The following is a 21,690-nucleotide window of genomic DNA, read 5'->3' on the forward strand; positions in this document are numbered from 1 at the left end:
CCTGGGGGTGGTCTGGTACTCGGCTAACGGCTGGTGTGGGTGTCAAGGAAGCTCATAGGAGGCTTCTCCTATAAGGACCAGTGATTGATGCAGTGGGGCCCCTGTGCCCCCAAAGCCTGGGCCAGAGGCTTAAGTGGGCAGGACCTGCTGACTGTGAGACCTGCTGTGCTGGGATGAGGGGGACACCAATAGGACGGGTGACAAGTCTGTGGGCTCCAACAGGGGGCCTGGGAGCTGGCATGGGCCTGGCTGAGCCTCTGTCCTCTGGCCGCCTGCGCGCCTCTCTGGGCAGTGTCTGTCACTTGGCGAGGGGAGACGTGTGGCCAGGCTGGAGCAGGGCTGGGAGCTGAGTCCCCTGTGGCCATGCTGCCCTGGTCCACCTACTCACCCTCTCCAGCTCCAGCCCTTGTCATCAGGAGCCCAGGTTCTAATTGCTGTGGCCTCAGCCCACCTCCTCTCTTGCCTCAGTTTCCCTGCTTGCAGAGTGGGTACCTGTGGTTGAGTCACATCCACACTGTTCAGGCCTGGCTGCTTCGACACTGCTGTGGGGGCTGGAGAGGGAGGAGGTGTGGCGTGTTCCAAGCCTGTGGCAGTCTCTGCCCAGCCTTCTTGTCCGGTGCCGTCTCAGCCCCACCATCCCTCTTCATGGCATTGGGAGCTGAGCCCTCCCAGGGGTCACCAGGACCTGTGCTGCCAGTGGCCAGTATTCGGAGCCCTGTCTCCCAGGCCTCTATCCCAAGCCTCGCCAGCACCTGCCTCACCACCTGGAGTCGGGACCTGGGGCTGAGAGGAATGGCACCCAGGCCTGCCCAGCCCCTGCCACCCCACGCTCTCCATGCTGGGGCTTGGCCTCAAGGACCCATAGGCCCTGCCCTCTCCCGCCTACTGCAGGCTGAGCCAGACACTGGTGAAGGATGTGGCCATCCTGGCCCAGGAGATCCACGATGTGGCTGGGGACAGCGATGCACTGGGCTCCCCAGGGTCTGTCTGCGGCCCCTCCCTCAACAATGCACCCAGCACCCCTGCCTCAACCATCTCTGCCCGCGAGGAGGTGAGCCCTGCAATCTGAGCCCCGAGCCAGAGCTGCTAGGCCTGCCAGGCTCCCACCACCCCTGTGCACGTGCCAAGAGGGCGCACTGAGCTCAGCCAGGCCCCGTGGCCCCAAGAGGGTCAGGTCAGGTCCCGGGCAGCCCTTGCACCCATGCAGGGGCCCCATTGCGCACACCCAGAGAACCAGAGCGTGGGAGCTAGTGGTGCCCTCATCCCCAGCACCTCTGCCTCCGCCCACCTGCCCCTCCTGAGGGAGTCTCCACCTGGCCTGCGTCTTGCAGCTGGTGCAGCGAATCCCAGAGGCCAGCCTGAATTTCCAGAAGGTGCCGCCCGGTGCACTGACCTCTCGGGGCCTGGACCAGAACATGAACGACAGCTGCGAGGATGCCCTGGCCAACAAGACCAGGCCTCGGAACCGTGAGGAGGCAGGCACCCACCTGAGCCGTGAAGCTGGGGTTGGGGGCTCCTGGGGGTTGTGGCCACGCTGATACCGGCTCTTGCAGGTGATCTTTGACAACCTGATGCTGAACCCCGTGTCCCAGCTATCACAGGCCATCCGTGAGAACACAGAGCACCTCGCTGAGAAGATGAAGTGAGTTGCCAGCCCTGCCGGTTGGACGCACAGCTTCCAACATGGGCGCGTGAGCTGGGGCCAGTGCCGGGCCACTTCCCCACAGGGGCAGAGGCCCAGCGCCTACATGCATGTGCAGTGTGAAGCTGGCCCTTGCGTGTGCACAGCTTCCAGCAAGCAGGCCCTGCGGTCAGAGGGGCCGGTACCTCCAGGACCACCCTGCCCACCCCCCAAGCCCAGTCTGGTCCTCCCCAGCCCTTGGCTTTCATCACAGAGCCAGGACTATGGTGTCCATCAACCCAGGCTCTGCTCCGGGGCTTGCTTTCCCCCTTAGGCTTAGGAGGGGGTAGTATGAACCTCGTCATGGCCTGGGGCAATCTGGGAGGCTGTTGTACCTTGGTTCTGCGACCCACAATCCTGCTCCTGTTCCTGCCCTTCCTGCCTCTTGGCAGGATCCTCTTCCAGAACACGGGGCGCGCGTGGGAAGAGCTGGAAGCAAGGATCAACGCCGAGAATGAGGTGCCCATCCTGAAGACATCCAACAAAGTAAGCTTGTCCCACACCACTGGGCAGCCCCACCAGCTGGCCTTGCCCAGAGCCTAGGGAGGGGATGCCCTGAAGAGCTGCTCACCTCCCCTCCTGCCTCTTCCAGGAGATCAGCTCCATTCTGAAGGAACTAAGGCGGGTACAGAAGCAGCTGGAAGGTGGGTGTGGCCCCAACCCGGCCAAGAGGGAGGCTGGCAGGGCTTCTCTGGGAGCCCTGACTTGTGGGGCAGGGTGAGGTAGGTAGGCCCCCAGCCTGACCTTCCCTACCCCACCCCAGTTATCAACGCTATCGTGGACCCTGGCGGGAACCTGGACCTGCTCACAGGACACAGGGGCCCTGCAGGCTCAGCACAGCCAGGACTTGGGAAGGGTCGCATGTCGGCTCAGAGCCCACCCTCGCCCGCCTCGGCCGAGGCCCTGCTGCCCGCCCTGCCACTGAGGAGCTTCCCTCAGCGGACTGGCTGTGGGCCCCCTGGCCTCCCGGACCCTGCTTTCCTCCCGGATGCTGAGAGGTTCCTGATTTAGGCCCAGGCCGGGTGAGGCAGCCTCCCCGTGTGTGTGCACCTGGGCCTCCCATCCACTTGGCCACAGGCAGTTTTCCTGAAGACCCCCACACGTGCCATAACCCTGCGGGTGGGCGCCTCCCACGCCCAGGCCCCTCCTCCACTCCTGGCCACCTGTCCCACCCTGTGGCCGCCCCCTCGGCCTCCTGGCCCAGCTCCAGGCATGGTGGCTGCCAAGGGCCAGGCCCGAGGGCATCACCCCTCCCCTCCATCGCTGTTATTTTTGTCTTAGCTTTAAAGGAAAGAGTTGTCGGTGCCATTGCAGGGTGCCCTCCAGGCCTGACCGGCTGTGCCATGCACTCACCCGCCATGTCTCTGTGTGCTGGTCCGAGGCCCAGCAAAGGAAAAGAGGCTGGCCATGGGGTCACTCAGTGCCAAACAGAGAGCTTGCCATCCCTGAGAGTGTCGAGGAAGGCGGGGCACCTGCTCTGATGGCTCCCACCTGCCACAGGCCAGAGCCAAGCCACCAGGGCAGGCAGGGGCCACGGAGACTGCTGGGGCCTCACAGCATCGAGCTTTTGGTGCACACAGCTGCCAAACCACCGGCCCAGGAGAGCCCTCCCGGGTGTGGCCTGCGGCTGGCTGTGAGCTGGCTCAGAGCCCACCCTGGCCCGCCTCGGCGGAGGCCCTGCTGCCCGCCCTGCCACTGAGGAGCTTCCCTCAGCGGACTGGCTGTGGGCCCCCTGGCCTCCCGGACCCTGCTTTCCTCCCGGATGCTGAGAGGTTCCTGATTTAGGCCCAGGCCGGGTGAGGAAGCCTCCCCATGTGTGTGCACCTGGGCCTCCCATCCACTTGGCCACAGGCAGTTTTCCCTGAAGACCCCCACACGTGCCATAACCCTGTGGGTGGGCGCCTCCCACGCCCAGGCCCCTCCTCCACTCCTGGCCACCTGTCCCGCCCCATGTGTGCACAGGGGCAAAGACAGCATGCGTCCACGCAGTGAGCCCAGGCTTGCTCCATGCTGCACTCAAGAGCTGCAGGGCAGGTCCTGGCGGGGAACTCTGAGCCTCCGCACTTGGGCTTCTGAGGGTCTGGGTGCAGCCGGGTAGGTGAGCAGCCCTTTCAGGAGGGGGTGGGCGCCAGACCAAAGCACCTGGAGACCAGGTTTCTGGAAACTCCCAGCTCGGTGGTTCAGATCACATGCCCTCTCCCTCTGGCCGCACCCTGTCCTCCCATGGGCATTAAGAGGGCATAGGGCAGGGACAGGTTGCAGGAATCGTTGTTTTCTCAGGATTCTTTCAGCTGGGAATGTGCCAGGCGTGACCCTTCTGCTGCTGTCCTTCCCAGGGAGGCCCTGTGGCTGGAGCTCTAAGCCAAAGAGCCCGTTGGCTATGGCAGGTGGTGGGTGTCCCACCCAGACCAGGCCGGCATGGGTGGGCTCCAAGGCCTCCTGGAATTTGTGCAAGAGAGACATGGACAGCCGAGTGGCTGGCAAAGAGGTGTGTGAGGCTGGGACCAGAGGCCCGAGTGGGAAGTATGCATCCTCTGTTTACATGGAGCTGATTCAGAGCTGGGGCACTGGTTCTGGGTGCCTCGGTACCCCACAGCCTACCTGATGTTTACGTGTATGTGTGTAGGGGCTGGGGGTGCCACCCCATCCCCTCCCAGAGCCTGCTGTCCACAGGAGGTGCGAGTCCGGGCTGCCCTCCCTGCATGTCCCCACACGGCTGCCCACGCCGCCTGCCCCGGAGCAAACGGTGGCCATTCCACACCTCCTTCCACACCTCACCCCTGGATCATCGCTGTGCAATTTGTTTAATTCTCCAGTTTGTGTCCCTCCCACGCTGGATTCTGTCGCTCCAGCTTCTGCCCGGGCTCGGGGCTCACCTGCTTCCTGGAGGTCTCGCTCTGCATTGTTCTCAGGTGGTCTTGTGGAGCTTTCAGAAAATGGTTATTTTATATGATTTGTCATGGAATTTGTTCTAATAAATCATTCTTCTGTCACATGGCAGCATACCCGGGTCTGTTGCCTTGGCCTTTCTTCTCCCTGGAGGGTGTTTGCGGTGGGGTGGTCCTCGTCACCCTGGGATGCTCAGCCCAGGGTGATGAGTCTCCTTGTTTGGGTTTAAAGGTCTCCTTTCATGAGCTTAAAGATACCCCTAGATTCTGGAGACCAGGGGAGGCTGCAATTCAGGGATGCTGCCACAAAGTGGCAGCCTAAGTGAGACTGCAAAGCTCAAACTCCAGATGTTTGCATGGATGATGCAGCATCCAAAAAGCGCTCTTAAGAGTTTGATAATCCACATAAACAGGCAGCAGAAATGGAGCGCTGTGCCGTGAGCCCCTCGGTTACCCCCAGTTTTTTGTTTTTTGGTTTTTTTTGAATCAGAATCTCACTCTGTGTCTGGAGTACAGTGACACGCCCATAGCTACCACAGCCTCCACCTGCTAGACTCAGGCAATCCTTCTGCCTCAGCCTTCCAAGTACCTGGAACTACAGGCGTGCACCACCACGCCCAGCTAACTTTTTGACTTATTGTAAAGATGAGGTCTCACCAAGTTGCCCGGGCTGGTCTCGAACCCCTGGACTCAGGCAATTCTCTCACTTCATCCTCCCAAAGTGCTGGGATTACAGGCATGAGCCACCACACTGGATCTGAAACATTCATTTTAAAAGATGCTATTATTATTTTTTTGAGTCAGGAACTCACTCTGTTGCCCAGACTGAAGTACAGTGCCGCAGGGTAGTCACAGCTCACTGCAGTCTTGACCTCCTGGACTCAGGCAATCCTCCCACCTCAGCCTCCTGAGTAGCTGGAATTACAGACAGGCACTACCACGCTCAACTAATTTTTTGATTTATTGTAAAGATGAGGTCTCACCAAGTTGCCCAGGCTAGTCTCAAACCCCTGGACTCAGGTCATCCCAAAGTGCAGGGATTACAGGAGTGAGCCACCATGCCCAGCTATCCCCAGTTCTCTCTCCCGTTTGTGGCTCTGGGGGAGAACCCCTGGGTGCCCATCCTCGTGTGCCATCACGTCACTGGTGCCTGCAGCCCTGGGTCTTTATGAGGGCAGTCACCGTCCCTGTATCTCAGGCCCAGGGAGGACACTGAGGCAGAGATGAGGCAGTCAGGCTGCCTAGTGGCACTCACGCCCTGCACCTTCAGAGTCTCGCCTTTTGCCAGTGGGCTGAACATGGGGGCCAGGCGCTGACAGGTGCCATGGGCAGGATGTCGGGGCTGGGCAGTGACAGGTGTCATAGACGTGGGGGTGGGTGGCTATGGACACAACAAGCAGAACACACAGGGCCCAGGTGATGACAGATACAGTGGGAAGATCACGGACAGGATACAGGGGCCAAGTGGTGACAGACACAGCAAAGAGGCATACACAACTTCCTGGCTGCATTGAGCCCCTTGTCCTCCACTCCCCGTGGTGGCCATTGGAGAGACCATCACCAAGTACTCCTCTGTGGATGGCATTTGGGATGCCAGTTGTCACCACTTGCCCACCGGGGGGACACGTCTGAGACAAGTTTGCAGAGAGTGGAGGGTGACTGAGCCGAGTGGTCCCCCAAGAACATGGCGAGGACAGGACTCCACAGGCTTTGTCTGGGCCCTCCCCACCTCCTGCCTCAGTGTCTAAGTCCCGGGGCTGCACCCAGGATGGACAACCCCAGCCTGACCACCTTCATGGATGGGGCCAGGTAGGGAGACCTGAGTCAGGGCAACAGGCCCCTGAGGCCGCATGGGGGCAGGACCTCCCGCCAGTGAGTCAGACCCCTGGAAGTCCCATGAACAGACACCCCCAGGGCCTGGTGGCTGCAGGAGGTAGAGGAGAGTGTCTGCCTAGGGGGGACAAGGAGGCAGGAGGGGAGGTCTCAGCTCAGGTTCCAGGAGGTGAGGCAGGTGGGATGTGACAGGGCCAGACAGGTGGTGACTCACTGTGCTGGACTGTGTTCAAGGCCTTTTCCTAAGGAGTGTGAGCTCTTTTTTCTCCTCTTGTCTAGTCAGGTCAGAGCAAGGAAGGTTTTGACTCAGGGCGTGAAGTCGTAGGGGCTGCTCTGGAGGAAGAGTGTGGAGCATAGAATGGGCCATGCTGGGGAGGATGCGGGAAGATGAGCCTGGAGCCCAGAGCTGGCCCCCAGGTGGGGTAAGAGCAGACCAAGGAGATGCCAGGTTCCGGCCGGAAGCAGGGCCGGTGGAGCGGCGGTGGTTGTATGGCCAAGCAGCCTGGGTGCATGGTGGGAGCTGGCATGTGGGAGCTTCCTAGTGGCCCAGAAAGGGCCCTGCAGGGACAGAGATGGTAGTTCAGTGGCGCGGACCCTACCTTGGGTCTGGGATCATGGGCAGAAACAAATGAATGCACACACACGTATGGTTACACAAATTCATCTCCAGCTAACTATATTGTCGACATATATAAACCTGATCTTCAGAAAAAACTAAGCCCACACATTTTCTATACAGAAATTAATATGACTTTTTTTCCCCCCAGGGAAGTTTTCCAGAAAAAAACACTTCAAAGAAAGAGTGTATACATGATGGAATATTACGCAGTCATAAATAAGGACAAAATTATGAACTTCACAGCAACCTGGATGAACTTAGAATCTATAATACTGAGTAACCTATCACAGAAACAAAGAACTGAGTATCACATGTTCTCACTTATAAGTTGACCTTGAACACTTACGGTAATACTATAAAAAAAAGATTGGCAGCTAGGCTCGGTGGCTCAGCCTGTAATCCCGCGCCTTTGGGAGGCTGAGGTGAGTGGATTGCCTGAGTCCGCGGGTTTGAGACCTGCCCAGACAACTTGGCGAGACCTCATCTCTACAATAAACCAAAAATGAGCCGGGTGTGGTAGCGCACGTCTGTAGTTCCAGCTACTTGGAAGGCTGAGCGGAAGGATCACCGGAGCCCAGCAGGTCGAGGCTGCGGTGGCCGGGAGCAGCCACTGCACTCCAGTCTGGGCGACAGAGTGAGACTCCAACTCAAAAAAAAAAAAAGATTGGCAGTAGTGGGAAACTGCCAGAGGAGGGCCGGGGTGGGACCGGCAGTAGTAGGAATCTTCCAGGGGAGGGAGGGCACCCCCTCATCAACAAGGGTACATGCATAATGAACATTTGTATACCTAGCCCTGATTTGTACCCCACATATTTAAAATTTTTAAAAAATTTTAAAGAAATCATGGCCATTCAACTTATACCAAAAAAGAATACACTTAAAATAAAGTCTTAATGAGATAGCTGGGGTTTTTAATTTGGTTTTTGTTTTTAGATGAGGTCTCACTCTGTTGCCCAGGCTGGAGTGCAGCGCCATGATCATGGTTCAGTGCAGCCTCAACCTCCTGGGCTCAAGTGATCCTCCCACCTCAGCCCCCCAAGTAACTGGGACTACAGGAGTACACCACCACACCCAGCTCATTTTTTTGTACTTTTTGTAGAAATGAGGTCTTGCTATGCTGCCCAAGCTGGTCTTGAACTCCTGGGCTCGGTCAAGTCTCCCGCCTCGGTCTCCCAAAATGCTGGGATGACAGGCATGAGCTACCATGCCCAGCCTTGAAGACTATTGTTATTTAGCTTGAGGAGGAGCTTACAGTATGACACAGGTCGTTTCTTGTTTGTTCTTTCCACCATTGAGGACATGGCTAGAGGGCGCCATCCATGAACCAGGAAATGAGCTCCCACCGGACACCAAGTCAGTTGGCACCTGTCTTGGACCTTCCAGCCCCACCCCTAGAACTGTGAGAAAGAGATTCTGTTTGTGAGCCCCCCAGTCTATGGTATTTTGGCATACAGCATGAATAGATGAAGGCAGCAAGACAAAACAAAAATAGGGGTCAATGGCATGAAAACGGAATAACTGATGTTACAGTAGTCCAATCCTTTCAGAATTCAGGGAGCGTGAACGGTATTGTAGTTCAGCTTTCTGCCAGGTGAGGTGGCTCATGCCTGTAATCTCAGCTCTTTGGGAAGTGGAGACAAGAGGATTGCCTGAGTCCAGGGATTCAATTCCAGCCTAGGCAACTTGGCGAGATCTCATCTCTACAATAAATCGAAAAATTAGCCAAGCATGGTGGCATGTGCCTGTGGTTCCAGCTAGGAAGGCTGAGGCAGAAGGATTGCCTGAGCCTGGCAATTCGAGGCTGCGGAGACCGTGAGCATGCCGCTGCACTTCAGCCTGGGTTACAGAGTGAGACTCAAACTCAAAAAACAAAAAACAAATACTTTAGTTTTCTTACACATGCAGGTAACACTTTAAAGACGATATGAGCACCTGTAATCCCAGCACTTTGGAAGGCAGAGGCGAGAGGATTGCCTGAGCCCACGGGTTCAAGACCAATCCAGGCAACTTGGTGAGACCTTGTCTCCACCATAAACAAAAATTTAGCTCGGTGTGGTGGTGCACGCCTGTGGCTCCAGCTCCTTGGAAGGCTGAGACAGAAGGATCGCCTGAGCCCAGGAGGTCGAGGCTGTGGTGGCTGTGAGTATGCCACTGCACTCCAACCTGGGTGACAGAGTGAGATGCCAACTCAAAAAATAAATAATAAAATAAAGAGTCAAGCTGAGGAGTGCTGTGGTAACACACCTCCTCCCAGTGCCGATACCCCAATACTACAAGAGAATATTCACTGCTGATGTGCAGGTTGTCTGTGTGACTTTGGGAAAGAGTCCTTCGGGTAGCTGCTCTGATCCAGGATGAGGGAGGCTGTCCCATGTGGGCTGCAGCCCGTGATGGGACAGAGAGAAAAATGTGCACTCCTTGCACCAACAATCGCTTCAGAGGAGTAGCGGTACACACCACCATCACTCATAACTTGTTGGTCAGAACAGGTCACATGCCTTGCTGAACCACAGGCTGGCCAGGGGAGCTGATCCTCTCCTATGTTTGCAATGAAGAGAATGAGGACCAGATATTTCTGGACAAAGCATTATAACTAAAAGAAAACAGTTAGATGGCTGGACGCAGTGGCTCACGCCCGCAGTTCCAGCACTTTGGAAGGCCGAGGCGGGAGGATTGCTTGAGCCCAGGAGTTTGAGACCAGCCTGGGCAACACAGTGAGACCTCGTCTCTACAAACAATCAGAAAATTATCTGGACATGGTGGTATACCTGTAGTCCCAGCTACTGGGGAGGCTGAGGTAGAAGGAGCACCTGAGCCTAGCGGGTTGAGGCTGCAGTGAGCCATGATCGTTCCATTGCACTCCAGCCTCGGCAACAGGATAAGACCCCAACCCCCAAAAATAAGACAAATAGGAAAAAGAAAATAATTAGAGCAGAAGGAGAAAATGAAATAAGAAAAAAACAATCCAAAAGAAGGTTAGAAAAAAGACAAAAAGAACAGTAAGTCCCCTACATACGAACAAGTTCCATTCTGAGAGTGTGCTTGTAAGTCCAATTTGTTCTTCTTCTTCTTCTTTTTTTTTTTTGAGTAAGCAGGATTTATTGAGAGGACAGAATAGCTCCCATGGTGGGAGGGGACCACTTAAGTTTGCTCTTAAGTCCAACAAAATTAGCCTAGGTCCCAGCTAACACAATTGGCTATGCAGTACTGTACACTAATAGATTTATAATGCTTTTCACACAAATGATACATAAAAAGCAAACACAAAAAATAAAGATAACATTTTTAATCTTACAGTGCTGTACCTTGAAAAGTACAGTCATGGACCAGGCTCAGTGGCTCAACCTGTAATCCCAGCACTTTGGGAGGCCGAGGTGACTGGATTGCCTGAGCCCGCAGGTTCCAGACCAGCCTGGGCAACTTGGTGAGACCTCGTCTCTACAGTAAAATAATATTAAAAATTAACTGGGCATGGTAGCGCGCGCCTGTAGTTCCTGCTACATGGAAGGCTGAAGCGGAAGGATCACCTGAGCCCAGCAGGTCAATGCTGGGATGGCTATGAGCGTGCCATGGCATTCCAGCCTGGGCGACAGAGTGAGACTCCAACTCAAAAAAAAAAGAAAAGAAAAAGAAAAGTACAGGCATACAGTTCAACAGCTGGTATACAGGAGCTGACGTACAGTACAATACACAGATTCGCATCTTTGAAAGTTCACATCTTGAAGGTTCATATGTAGGGAACTTACTGGATAAAATGCAGGCCAAATAGCACAATCTAATATACTAAAAATAGTTTTCTGCTGTAGGTCTGGGTGTTTGCTGACGAAATGGGAGGTTAATGAAACATGGGAAGGTGATGCTGGTCCTGGCCGGACTCTATTCCGGATGCAAAGCTGTCATCGTGAAGAACATTGATCATAGCACCTCAGACCGCCCCTACAGCCATGCCCTGGTGGCTGGAATTGACTGCTATCCCCACAAAGTGACAACTGTGATGGGCAAGAAGATTGCGAAGAGGTCAATGATAAAATCTTTTGTGAACGTTTATAACTACAATCACCTCATGCCCACAAGGTACTCTGTGGATATTCCCTTGGACAAAACCATTATCAACAAGGATGTCGTCAGAGACCCTGCTCTTAAATACAAGGGTTGAGGGGAGGCCAAGGTCAAGTACAAAGAGAGGAGGTACAATGTGGGCAAGAACAAGTGGTTCTTCTAGAAGCTGAGGTTTTAGATGTTTTTTGTTCATTTGTTTCAGTCATTAAAATTTTTAAAAAATTTCCCCCCAGAAAAAACAAACAAACAAACAAAAAAGATACTAAAAATAAATAAACATGTATCAATAGTCACAACAAATGTAAATAGACTAAACTCAGCCAGAATAGGTGAAGATTGTCAGGTTAGATAATTTTGTTTAAACTCCAACTTATAAGACACACATCTAAGATATAAGAACACACAACTTAAGGAAATAGAATATAAAAATAAGTCAGGCAAAAGGAAGATATACAAATGTCCAACAAGTATTTGAAAAGATGCTCAGCATTTTTAGGGACATGCAAATCAAAATTACAGTGAGATACCACCAAACAAACAAAAAAATAACAAGTGATGGCCAGGATGTGGAGAAACTGGAACCCTTGGGCACTGTTGGCAGGAATGTAAAATGGTGCAGTCACTGTGGAACACAGTATGGAGACCCTTCAAAAAAATAAAAGCAGAATGATCACAGATGCAGAAACTTTGCTTCTGGGGTATACCCCCAAAAACTGAAAGCAGGGTCTCAAGGAGATATTTGTGTACACATGTTCACAGCATTATTACTCACAATAGCTAAAACATGGAAGCAACCAGAGTATTTGTTAACAGATGGAGGGATAAGCAAAATGTGGCCGCCATACAATGGAATATTATTCGACCTTACAAAAGGAAGGAAACTGCAAATGCTACAACATGGATGAAACTCAAGGACATTATGCCAAGTGAAAGGAGTCAGTTACAAAAGGACAACTACTATCTTGTCCCACTTAAATAAGGTCGCTTGATGGGGCTCAGTGGCTCAGCTTGTCATCCCAGCACTTTGGGAGGCCAAGGCAAGTGGATTGTCTAATGAGCCCGCAGATTCGAGACCAGCCTGGACAACTTGGCAAGACCTACTCTCTACAATAAACCAAAAATTAGCCAGGCGTGATAGCGCACGCCTGTACTTCCAGCTCCTTGGAAGGCTGAGGCGAAAGGATTGCCAGAGCCCAGCAGGTCGGGGCTGCGGTGGCCGGGAGCGTGCCACTACACTCCAGTCTGGGCGACAGAGTGAGACTTCAACTCAAATAATAATAATAATAAGATCACTTGAGTAGTCAATTCCATAGAGACAGAAAGCAGAATGGTGGGTGTCAGAAGTTAAGGGGGCGAAGGAATGGGAGTTATCATTTAATGGGTACAGAGAGTCAGTTTGACAAGACAAAAAGAGTTATGGAGCTGGATGATAGTGATGGTTGTACAACATTATCAGTGTATTTTGTTGATGAAGGGTGCCAATCTCTGTAAAATATTTAAGATGGTTTATTCTGAGCTAAATGTGAGTGACCTTAGGTCCGTGGCACCAGTCTCCAGAATGTCCTGAGAATGTGTGCTCACTGTGGTTGAGTTGTAGCTTGGTTATATACATTTTAGAAGGACAGAAGTTACAAGAAATCATAAATCCATACATGTGATATTTACATTGGTTCAGGCCAGAAAGGTAGGACATTTCCAAGCAGGAGCTTGCAGGTTATAGGTGGATTTAAAGATTTTTGTATTGGAAATCTTTAGCTCCCATCTGAGGAATTTTGAAATCAGTAGAGGAGATGTCCTGTTGAGATAAGGTGGTGGAAAAACTTCAAGTTTCTTGATGTGCAGATGAAGCTTTATGGGAGTCAGACTTTAGAGGGAACAGGTAAATGTCTTAAAAGGCGCTCAGCGTCCCCAGAAGACAGCTTTACAGGATCATAAAATACTTTGGTTTGCCTTCTTTATCTGTTGTGTGATGTCATGCCAGAACCAGTTTGTAAAGGAAACCACATTAAATCATTAACAAAAAGCCTGTGTCTCCAGGGCCCTTAGTTAAGAATTTGGCAAGGTGAAAAAATAAAAAATAAAAAAGTCAGAGTTTGTCATTCTTTCTCATGGCTAAAATTCAGTCCATGGACTTATTTGTGAGCCGGTAGATAGCAAGAGGTCTCAGGGCATTAGGTAGGCACTAGGATTGTCTATTCGGTAACAACAGTTTCAATATTAGTGGGGGAAAGACGTTGTTTGACCTGATTTTATAGCCAATTATTTAAGGAGCGAGAGTGTCAGATTTAGGTTGTAGTCCGGAGGGAAAAAAAAATCCCCTGAATCAGATCTAGTTTGCAAGCTATTATGATCCTGGTCTTTGATTGTTCAAGCGAGGGAACACCCAAAACATGGAATTATGTTTGGGACGGTGGACTCCTTGTAGTACGGGCTTCCCCCAACTAGATCGATGATTTAGGAACCCATCAGCATCAGTGTGCCAGCTAGCATGGTTGTGAGAGGCTGTGCTCAGCTTCAGTAAATTTTCTCTTGGAGATTTCATGATGGGTGATTTGCACAATAACCTGCCCACACCGTGCTGAGTGTTCAGCAGTTTTTTACCCAAAATGGCATGACCCCTAAGTGACTTTTTTTGTTTTTTCCCTGGATGAAAAAAGTCCTCAAAGGGAAACATTTGGCTGATGTGGAAGAAGTGAAACAAAAAGTGGTAGAAGCACTTAAAAGGCATCAAAATGGACAAGCTCTAAAACTTTTGAGCAGTGGAAAAAAGCATCTCAATAGGGGCATTGCCTCGAATGAAGAGTCCTTTGAAGACAACTGAAGTTTAAACATGTAAGAATAAATACACAATTTTTTATAAATAGATTCTGGGTTTTGGGGAGGCCCCTCTCATATTCTCTCTCGCTTGCTCTCACTCTCTGTATCTGGCATACATTTACAAGAGACATATAATGATAACATAGCGTCTAAGACATAACTAGGACTATACCAAAAACGAAGCCCATGACTGGTAAATGTATAAAAATATGCACAACATCATACTCAGAGATATGCACGCTATAGCCATACTTGGACACCAGTTTCCACGCACCAGATTGGCAAAAATAAAGTCTCAGGCTGCCAAGTACTGGGAGGATGTGGAACCGCAGGAGCTCTTTAACAGCCGCTGGGATGGAAAACCAGCATTTTCATGTGAAGAACTGCAGAGCTGGTAAGGAAAAATCAGCAACGGGACTGGGCACTGCCCCAGCTTATTACAGACGTGTAAGCATGGGGACATCACTGTGACTGTGAGGAAAAATGTGAGCCGTAATCACTGTCTGTCTGTCTGTATCTGGTCTGTCATTGGTCTACACATCCTATAAGAAACCACAGTCGTTTAAACTAGTACAGCCTCTGTGGAAAACAGTGTGGCGATTCCTAAAAGATCTAAAAATTCACCTTCCACATGACTCCACAATCCTCCTACTGGGAACACACCTGGAAGAACTCAAATCACTCTATAAAAAAGATACTTGCACACATACATTTATCACAGCATTGTTCACAGTAGCAAGAACATGGAATCAATCGTGCTGCCCATCAAAAGAGGACTGGATTTTTTAAAAAGTGGCACATATACACGATGAAATATTACGCAGCCATAAAGAAGAACAAAATCAGGAACTTCACAGCAACTTGGATGGACTTAGAATCTATAATACTGAGTGATCTTTCACAGAAGCAAAGAGTTGAGTATCACGTGTTCTCACTCATAAGTGGACCTTAAACAACTACCATAATACTGTAAGAAAAGTATAGGTAGTAGCAGGAAACTACTGGGAGGGGAGCGGGAAAGTGGGATTGGAAGTAGTGGGTACCTGCCTGGGGAAGGGGAGGCGCACCTCATCAGCAAGGGTACCTGCATAATGAACATTTGTAACCCTGAATTGTACCCCACATCTTTAAAATGAAAAAACAAAAAACAAAAAAGAAACCACAGTCTTGACCGGGCTCGGTGGCTCAGCCTGTAATTCCAGCACTTTGGGAGGCCAAGGCGAGTGGATTGCCTGAACCCATGGGTTCGAGACCAACCCAGGCAACTTGGCAAGACTTCACCTCATACAATAAATAAAAAAGTAGCAGGGCATGCTAGTGCACATCTGTAGTTCCGACTGAGGTGGAAGGATCACCGGAGCCCAGCAGGTCGACACCGGGGCAGCTGGGCGATGGAGCTGGGCGACTCCAACCTGGGCGACGGAGTAAGACTCCAACTCAAAAAAAAAGAAGAAGAAGAAGAAGAAGAAACTACAGTCTGGGCACAAAGGATGACCCTAAGATTCAAACCCAACAAGTCCACTCAATCCATTTAAGAATAATCCCACACTTGGAAAACAACCTCATATTACCTTCTCTGGTTTTGTATAAAATTCCCTCCCCAAAGATCCTCAGGAGCCAGGATTGGCACCCATGCACCTGCATGAAATAAGCAAGTTACCGAAGAATTGTAAAGTCCAAATATTAGCAATATTCTGTTAGGAGAGAAATACACACACAGCAAGATGATTGTGAAAGTCAAGGGAATGAAAAGTCCAAGTTTCAGAATAGAGATGACATTGGGAGTGGGGAGGAGAGATGATCGCTGTAGATGTGGCGGGAATCAGGAAGTGTTGGTGACACTCTGAGTCATACATTGGTGCTGGATACAAGGTGTTTGTCTTATTACTATTGTTGGTATTACCACATATAGCTTATATAGTATTTTGTGTGCATTCATTCATTTTATTTCATTTATTTTTTTGAGTCGGGGTCTCACTCTGTCACCCAGGCTGGAATGCAGTGGTACAATCATGGTTCACTGCAGCCCCCAACTCCTGGGCTCAGGGGATCCTACTGCTTCAGCCTCTCAAGCTAGCTGGGATTACAGGTGTGCACCACCATGCCCCGCTAATTTTTTTTGCTCTGTATTTATTTGTTTGTTTAATTATTAGAGATGAGGTCTTGCTGGGTTGCCTAGGCTGGTAATAAATTAATTTCAAACAGAGAGAATATAATTTTCAAACCATCGGAGATGTGGGATAGAGGTAATAAGAAAATCCGACGATATCAATAGTAGACTGGAAAGCAGAAAAAAAAGGCAGCAGCAAGGGAAAAAAACAGTAACACACGGTACAATGTGAGTAGATGAGTGACCACAGCACACGTGCGTGGACCATGCCCTCCGGCCGAAGGACAGGGATCCTCGGACCCAAGGGAGAGACACTCCTCATGCACTGGAGCTCTCCCTGTGGCCTCCATATTGTCACCCAGGGGCAAGAATCAAACCCCAGGGTGCTCTGGCAACCTGGACACCTTCCATCCTGGGGTAGATCCTGCATAGCGAAGGCCGAATGCTGAGTGACTGAAAGGCTCAGAGGGTCTCTTCCATGAAGTGGAGGGTACATAGCAGCAGGACCAGACAGCAGGGGTGCCATGTGAAGATTTTGTGAGGCCAAGTGAACGGCCCTTTTGGCTCTCTTCATGGGCAGGGATGTTTCATTCTTCTGCATATGGTTGTCCGGTTTTCTCATCATCATTTATTGAAAAGGGTGCCCTTTCCCCAACGTATCTTTTTGGGGCTTTTGTCAAAAATCAGTTGGCTATAAATATGTGGATTTATTTCTGGTTCTTTTATTCTGCTCCATTGGTCTATAAGTCTGTTTTTATACCAATACCATACTGTTTTAGCAACTATATCCTTGTAATATATTTTGAAGTCAGGTGGTGTGAATCCTCCAGCTTTGTCCTTTTTGCTCAGGGTTGCTTTGGTTATTTAGGCTTGCTTTTGGTTCTGTATAAATTTCAGGATTTTGTTTTTCTATTTCTGAGAAAAATTACATTGGTATTTTCATAAGAATTATATTAAATATATGGGTTACTCTGGGCAGTACGGACATTCTAACTATTAATTTTTCTGACCCATAAGCATAAAGTGTCTTTCTATTTGTTGTGTTCTCTTCAATTTCTTCTACTAGTGTTTTATAGCTTTCCTTGTAGAGAACTTTTACTTCCTTAGTAAAATGTATTCCTAGGGTTTTTTGTATCTTTTGTAAGTAGGATTGCCTTTTTGATTCTTTCCAGCTAATTCATTATTGATGTATAAAATTGCCACTGATTTTTGTGTGTTGATTTTGTATCCTGCAACTTTACTGAATTTGTTTATCAGATCTAAAAGATTTTTTGGGTTTTTTTGGTGAGTCTTTAAGCTTTCTAGATTATGTCACCTGCAAAGAGGGACAATTGGGCTTTCTCTTTTACAATTCAAATGACTTTTATTTCTTTCTCTTGTCTGATTGCTCTGGCTAGTACTTCTAGTACTATGTTGAATAGAAGTGGTAAAAGTGTGTATCCTTGTTTTGTTCCAGTTCTTAGAAGAAAGACTTCCAGTTTTCCCCCATTCAGTATGTTGCTAGTTGTGAGTCTGTCATATGTGGCCTTTATTATGTTGAGGTATGGTCCTTCTTCACCTGGGCTGTTGAAAGTTTTTATTATGAAGGAATTTGACTTTTATCAAATGATTTTTTGCATCTATTGAGATATTCATATGGTTTCTGTCGCTTCTGTTGATGTAATGCAACATGTTTGTTGATTTGCGTATGTTGAACCATCCTTGCATCCCTGAGATAAATCCCACTTAGTCATGGTGCATTATATTTTTGATGTCCTATTAGATTCAGCTTGCTATTATTTTCTTGAGGATTTTTGCATCTATGTTCATCTGGGATATTGGCTTGTTTTCTTTTTTTGTTGTGCTGTTGTCTAGTTTTGATATCAGGGTAATGTTGGCCTCATAGAAAGAGTTAAGGAGAATAGTCCCCTCTTTAATTTTTTGGAACAGTTTGAGGAGAATTTGTGCTAGTTCTTCTTTGCAAGTTTGGTATAATTTGGTAGTGAAACACTCCAATCCTGGACTTTCCTTTGCTGGGAGACCTTTTATTCCCTATTCAATCCCATTACTCATTATTAGTCTGTTCAACTGTTCTCTTTCTTCCTGATTACATCTTGATAGGTTGTATGTTTCCAAGAATTTATCCATTCCCTCCAGATTTTCCAGTTTTTTAGTGATAGTTATTCATAATAGTCTCTGATAGTCTTTTGTATTTCTGTAAAATTGGTTGTAATGTCTCCTTTTTCATTCCTGATTTTGTTTATCTGGCTTTTCTCTCTTTTTTTTCTTGGTTATCAACCTACATATTTTCAACTTCAACTTACTATGGTTTATCAGGACATAACCCCATTGTAAGTTGAGGGCATCTTTATGTATGAAATGCTTACTGTGGGCTTAAGTAGCTCCTTAAGCCAACTTTGACATCCTTTACTTGTTTGGGAGAAAAAAAACAAAAAAACAAACAAAAAAACTTTGGCCCTGGTGACAAATGAGTCTCCCCTACAAAGACAATTCCAACAAAAAGGAAATTTAAGAAGTGTTTTTGTTTTATGGGAAATCTCCTAAATCCCTCTCTATCACCCTCTGGCTGCCAAGGGCCCTGGACCTAAGGGCAAGGCTGGCTACAGAGAGAGCAGAGCTGGTGAGGTCCTCTGGATGGGTCCTGGATGCACAGCCAGTCTTGGAACCTCCAAAGGGCTTGCACTGGGCCCTGAGCTCTAGAGGGCCCCTTCCAGCCCTGGTCCTTCTCACAGGTAAGCAATCTGAGGGGTCAAAAGAGCAGATCCTCTGAGCTCCTGTGTCCCTTCTAGATCCCAGGGCCCAGGACTCCCTGCTCAAATGTCCCCAAGCCTGGATCCATCCTGTGACACTGCCACTCTTGTGTCCAGTCCTGAGGAGTAGCTGGGAAGCAAAGTGATTTTCTGTGGCTGTGGATAAGCCCCGATCCATGGGCTGGGTGTGACACAGACTCATGAAGTCCCTCACAATGTGGGAAGTCAGAATGGCCTGTGGGAGTGGGCACTCCTCCACTGACTATTCTGGGAGTGCTCCAAGGAATCCCAGGGTCCTCCCCTTGCCCGTCTTCTAGGCCCTCATGCACCATGGTTGTCAAGACAAGAGAAGAGAACCTGTTATGTCTAACTGTCTAACTTGCATCCAGGGGGACAGTGGGCTCCCTTCATATTTGTGCCCCAGCCCTGAAAATGTCACAGCGGGGCCCACCTGGCTGCCCCTCCCCGTATACACCATCACCCAGAGTCCCTGGAGGGCCCAAACCTCAAGGGGATGCCTAGGGCACAGCTGCATTCAAGTATCCAGCACCCCAGCCAGCAAGCAGAAGCGGCCCTGACTGTGGCCTGGAGGCAGGGACTGACCCTAGCAGGTCAGCTGGTGAAGGAATCTGTGGGGATGTGTAGGGGGTTCTCTTCCCCATTCAACTTCCCTGCCCACCCAGACTGTCCTGGGATGCAGTCATCAGGCCTTGCCTTTGGAAATTGCACCACCTGAGTGGTGTGACCCCGCAGGCACCCTGAGGGCAGCACCCTGCACCCCTGTTCTGTGCAGACACCTACCCGGTGGATACCCAGACCTCATGCAAAGTGGGGATGCTGTTCTCAAAGTCCCAGCATGAGGTACTGCAGGGTCCTGTACTCAGGATTCCCAGATGGGAGGGGGAGGGATGATGGGATGAGGCAGAGCCCCTTGCTGGGAATCTCTAGCCGGCCTCCTTTTCGGACAGGCCAGTGAGCGGCCCCACCTATGTTCTCTGGGTTGAAGGGCTTAGCTGTCTCCACCTGCAAGCCTCCTTTGCAGCTAAGTGTAACCATTTGACTATGTTCTGGATCAATTTCTAGATCACAGATAAGTAAATGGAAGTGCCCTGTGGGACTTCCAGGAAGTCTCCTCTGGGACGTCCCTTATTCTCCGCTAGGAGCACAGAGGCAATGGGTGAGCTCCCACAGCCCTTATGAAGTCATGAAGCTGGGTCCTAGGGATGGGAGCTGAGAGCTGGAGGGCCTGGCTCCCAGTAGCTGGGAACCGGTGCCATTCCTAGACCATTGGCCCCTGGGTCCGGGCAGCATGATCTAAACAATCTTGCTGGAGCCGCTGCTCCTGGGTCTCTGTGGCTCATAGTCAAGTTTGACTGATGGTGGGCCTGTGAGTGTGAAGTGCCTCCCCTCTAGAGGCAGGGTGGGTGTTCCCTGGAGGTGAAGGCTCTCAGCCCCACCCTCAAGCCCGCCCACCCAGCCCCAGCCATCAGAAAGTGGGAGGGGAGTGCTGGGGTAGAGGAAGTGGCTGGAAGGGGAAGCAGTGGGGCTACCCGAGAAGCCAGGTGAAAGGAAAGTGGGTGGAGGCAAGGGGAGGAGGCAGGTGGGCACGTGGTCGGAGGCAGCACTGAGCCCGCCCGCAAACTGAGGGCCAGCAGTCTGCAGCTGGAGCCAGGATGGACGCCAAGGCAGGACCCCCAGAGGTATGTGCCAGCGAGGCTAGGGGCAGCTGGGGAGGAGCCAGGCCCATGGCCCTGGATTGGTGCTGCTGTCCACCTCCCCATGACCCCAGCCTTCCAGGAACCCCAGGCCCAGAGGGTCATGCAGCCTCCGTCAGCCGGCAGATGACCTGTTTGCTCCTCAGTTGGTGCAGCTGGATGGCCAGGACCCTGACTCCCCAGCCCACTGACAGCCAGGCCCTTGCCCAGTGTCCTGCAGGTTGAGAAGTCTGGCACCTTCTGTCAGGACTATGGTGCCTGCAGTACCCCACGCTGCCCACCACGGGACTGGGGATCTTGGAGCCCTGCCCCACAGGGGTCTCCCAGTCCACCCTGGCCCTGAGATACCAGGTCTAGCCCAGGGACACACAGGATTCCCATGGCCACAGTGAGTGGGCAGATCTGCAGTACCCGCTCAGCTGATTAGCCTTCTTGGTCCCGGAGTAGGAAGAGGTGGTGATCACTCTGGAGTCTGTGGCCCCGAGAGGGGTCTGGGCAGGCTCTGAGACCAAGGAGGGGACTGGAGCAGCAGGACTTCTGGCCTGCCTGTCTGCCTGTGGCGTCTCAGGGCCCAAAGGCCCTTTTGGGGGGTGAGGGAAGTCCCTCTGAGATTGCCTCTCATGCTCTTTGCCTGGCCCAGTCCAGGACTTTGTAGTTTGCCTCTCCTGAAAGTCAGTGGGGGAGGGGGAGGCCTGATGCTGGACACCCTGCTCCCTGGTGGTACTTGGGACAACCTGGTTGTTTCCAGGGTTGGGTGGGGGCCCACATCCAGCTGGGGCCCAGCTGACTTGGCTCCCGGCTCCTTGGGGAGTGACCATCTGAGGGGACAAGGCAAGTCCTCCTTCTGAGCTGGCGGCAGAGACCTTTCAGCAGGGCAGAGGGTGACCTCTATAGTCCCAGCAGTGCAGGGGTCTCACTCAGTCCTGCGGGCCTGCCAGGAGTCATCCGGCCCTCTCTGCCCTCTCCTTCCTGGCCAGGATGAAGACAGCTGCCTTGCTGCTCACTCTGGCCCACGGCTCCCAGGAGGGCCTGCCATGGGGCCGAGACAGGGTCCTGGCCTGGAGGGAAGAGGTTATTTATAGACCAGTGGTGAGAGGACTCAGTGGCAAAAGCAGAAATGGCACTTTCAGACTCGGTTTCAGTTGCGGTTGAAACAAGGAACTGATACGCAAACACCCAGACGTGCCCCCTTATCCCCCAGCCTCCCTCCCCACCCCC

At 51.1% G+C, this 21,690-nt stretch overlaps 2 protein-coding genes across 3 annotated transcripts in view; both read left to right on the top strand.

Annotated features, from left to right (window-relative positions):
* The window catches only part of CEP170B (centrosomal protein 170B), a 24,935-nt gene extending 21,999 nt beyond the window's left edge, over positions 1-2,936 (top strand). For both annotated transcript variants that reach the window (XM_021711075.1, XM_021711076.1), the window contains exons 13-18: positions 892-1,051; positions 1,332-1,475; positions 1,554-1,642; positions 2,074-2,167; positions 2,274-2,325; positions 2,445-2,936. In XM_021711075.1, the coding sequence (XP_021566750.1) occupies positions 892-1,051; positions 1,332-1,475; positions 1,554-1,642; positions 2,074-2,167; positions 2,274-2,325; positions 2,445-2,692 (787 nt within the window). In that variant the 3' untranslated portion in view covers positions 2,693-2,936. The remainder of the gene's footprint in view (positions 1-891; positions 1,052-1,331; positions 1,476-1,553; positions 1,643-2,073; positions 2,168-2,273; positions 2,326-2,444) is intronic.
* Positions 2,937-20,430: 17,494 nt separating this feature from the next.
* Positions 20,431-21,690, top strand: part of PLD4 (phospholipase D family member 4) — a 7,782-nt gene continuing 6,522 nt past the window's right edge. The window contains exons 1-3 of the mRNA XM_021711067.1: positions 20,431-20,457; positions 20,920-21,062; positions 21,450-21,561. Coding sequence (XP_021566742.1) covers positions 20,431-20,457; positions 20,920-21,062; positions 21,450-21,561 — 282 coding nt within the window. The remainder of the gene's footprint in view (positions 20,458-20,919; positions 21,063-21,449; positions 21,562-21,690) is intronic.

Source organism: Carlito syrichta, unplaced genomic scaffold (genome assembly GCF_000164805.1).
Source record: "Carlito syrichta isolate Samal-C Ts95f unplaced genomic scaffold, Tarsius_syrichta-2.0.1 Scaffold301850, whole genome shotgun sequence".
NCBI classification, from domain to species: Eukaryota; Metazoa; Chordata; class Mammalia; order Primates; family Tarsiidae; genus Carlito; species Carlito syrichta.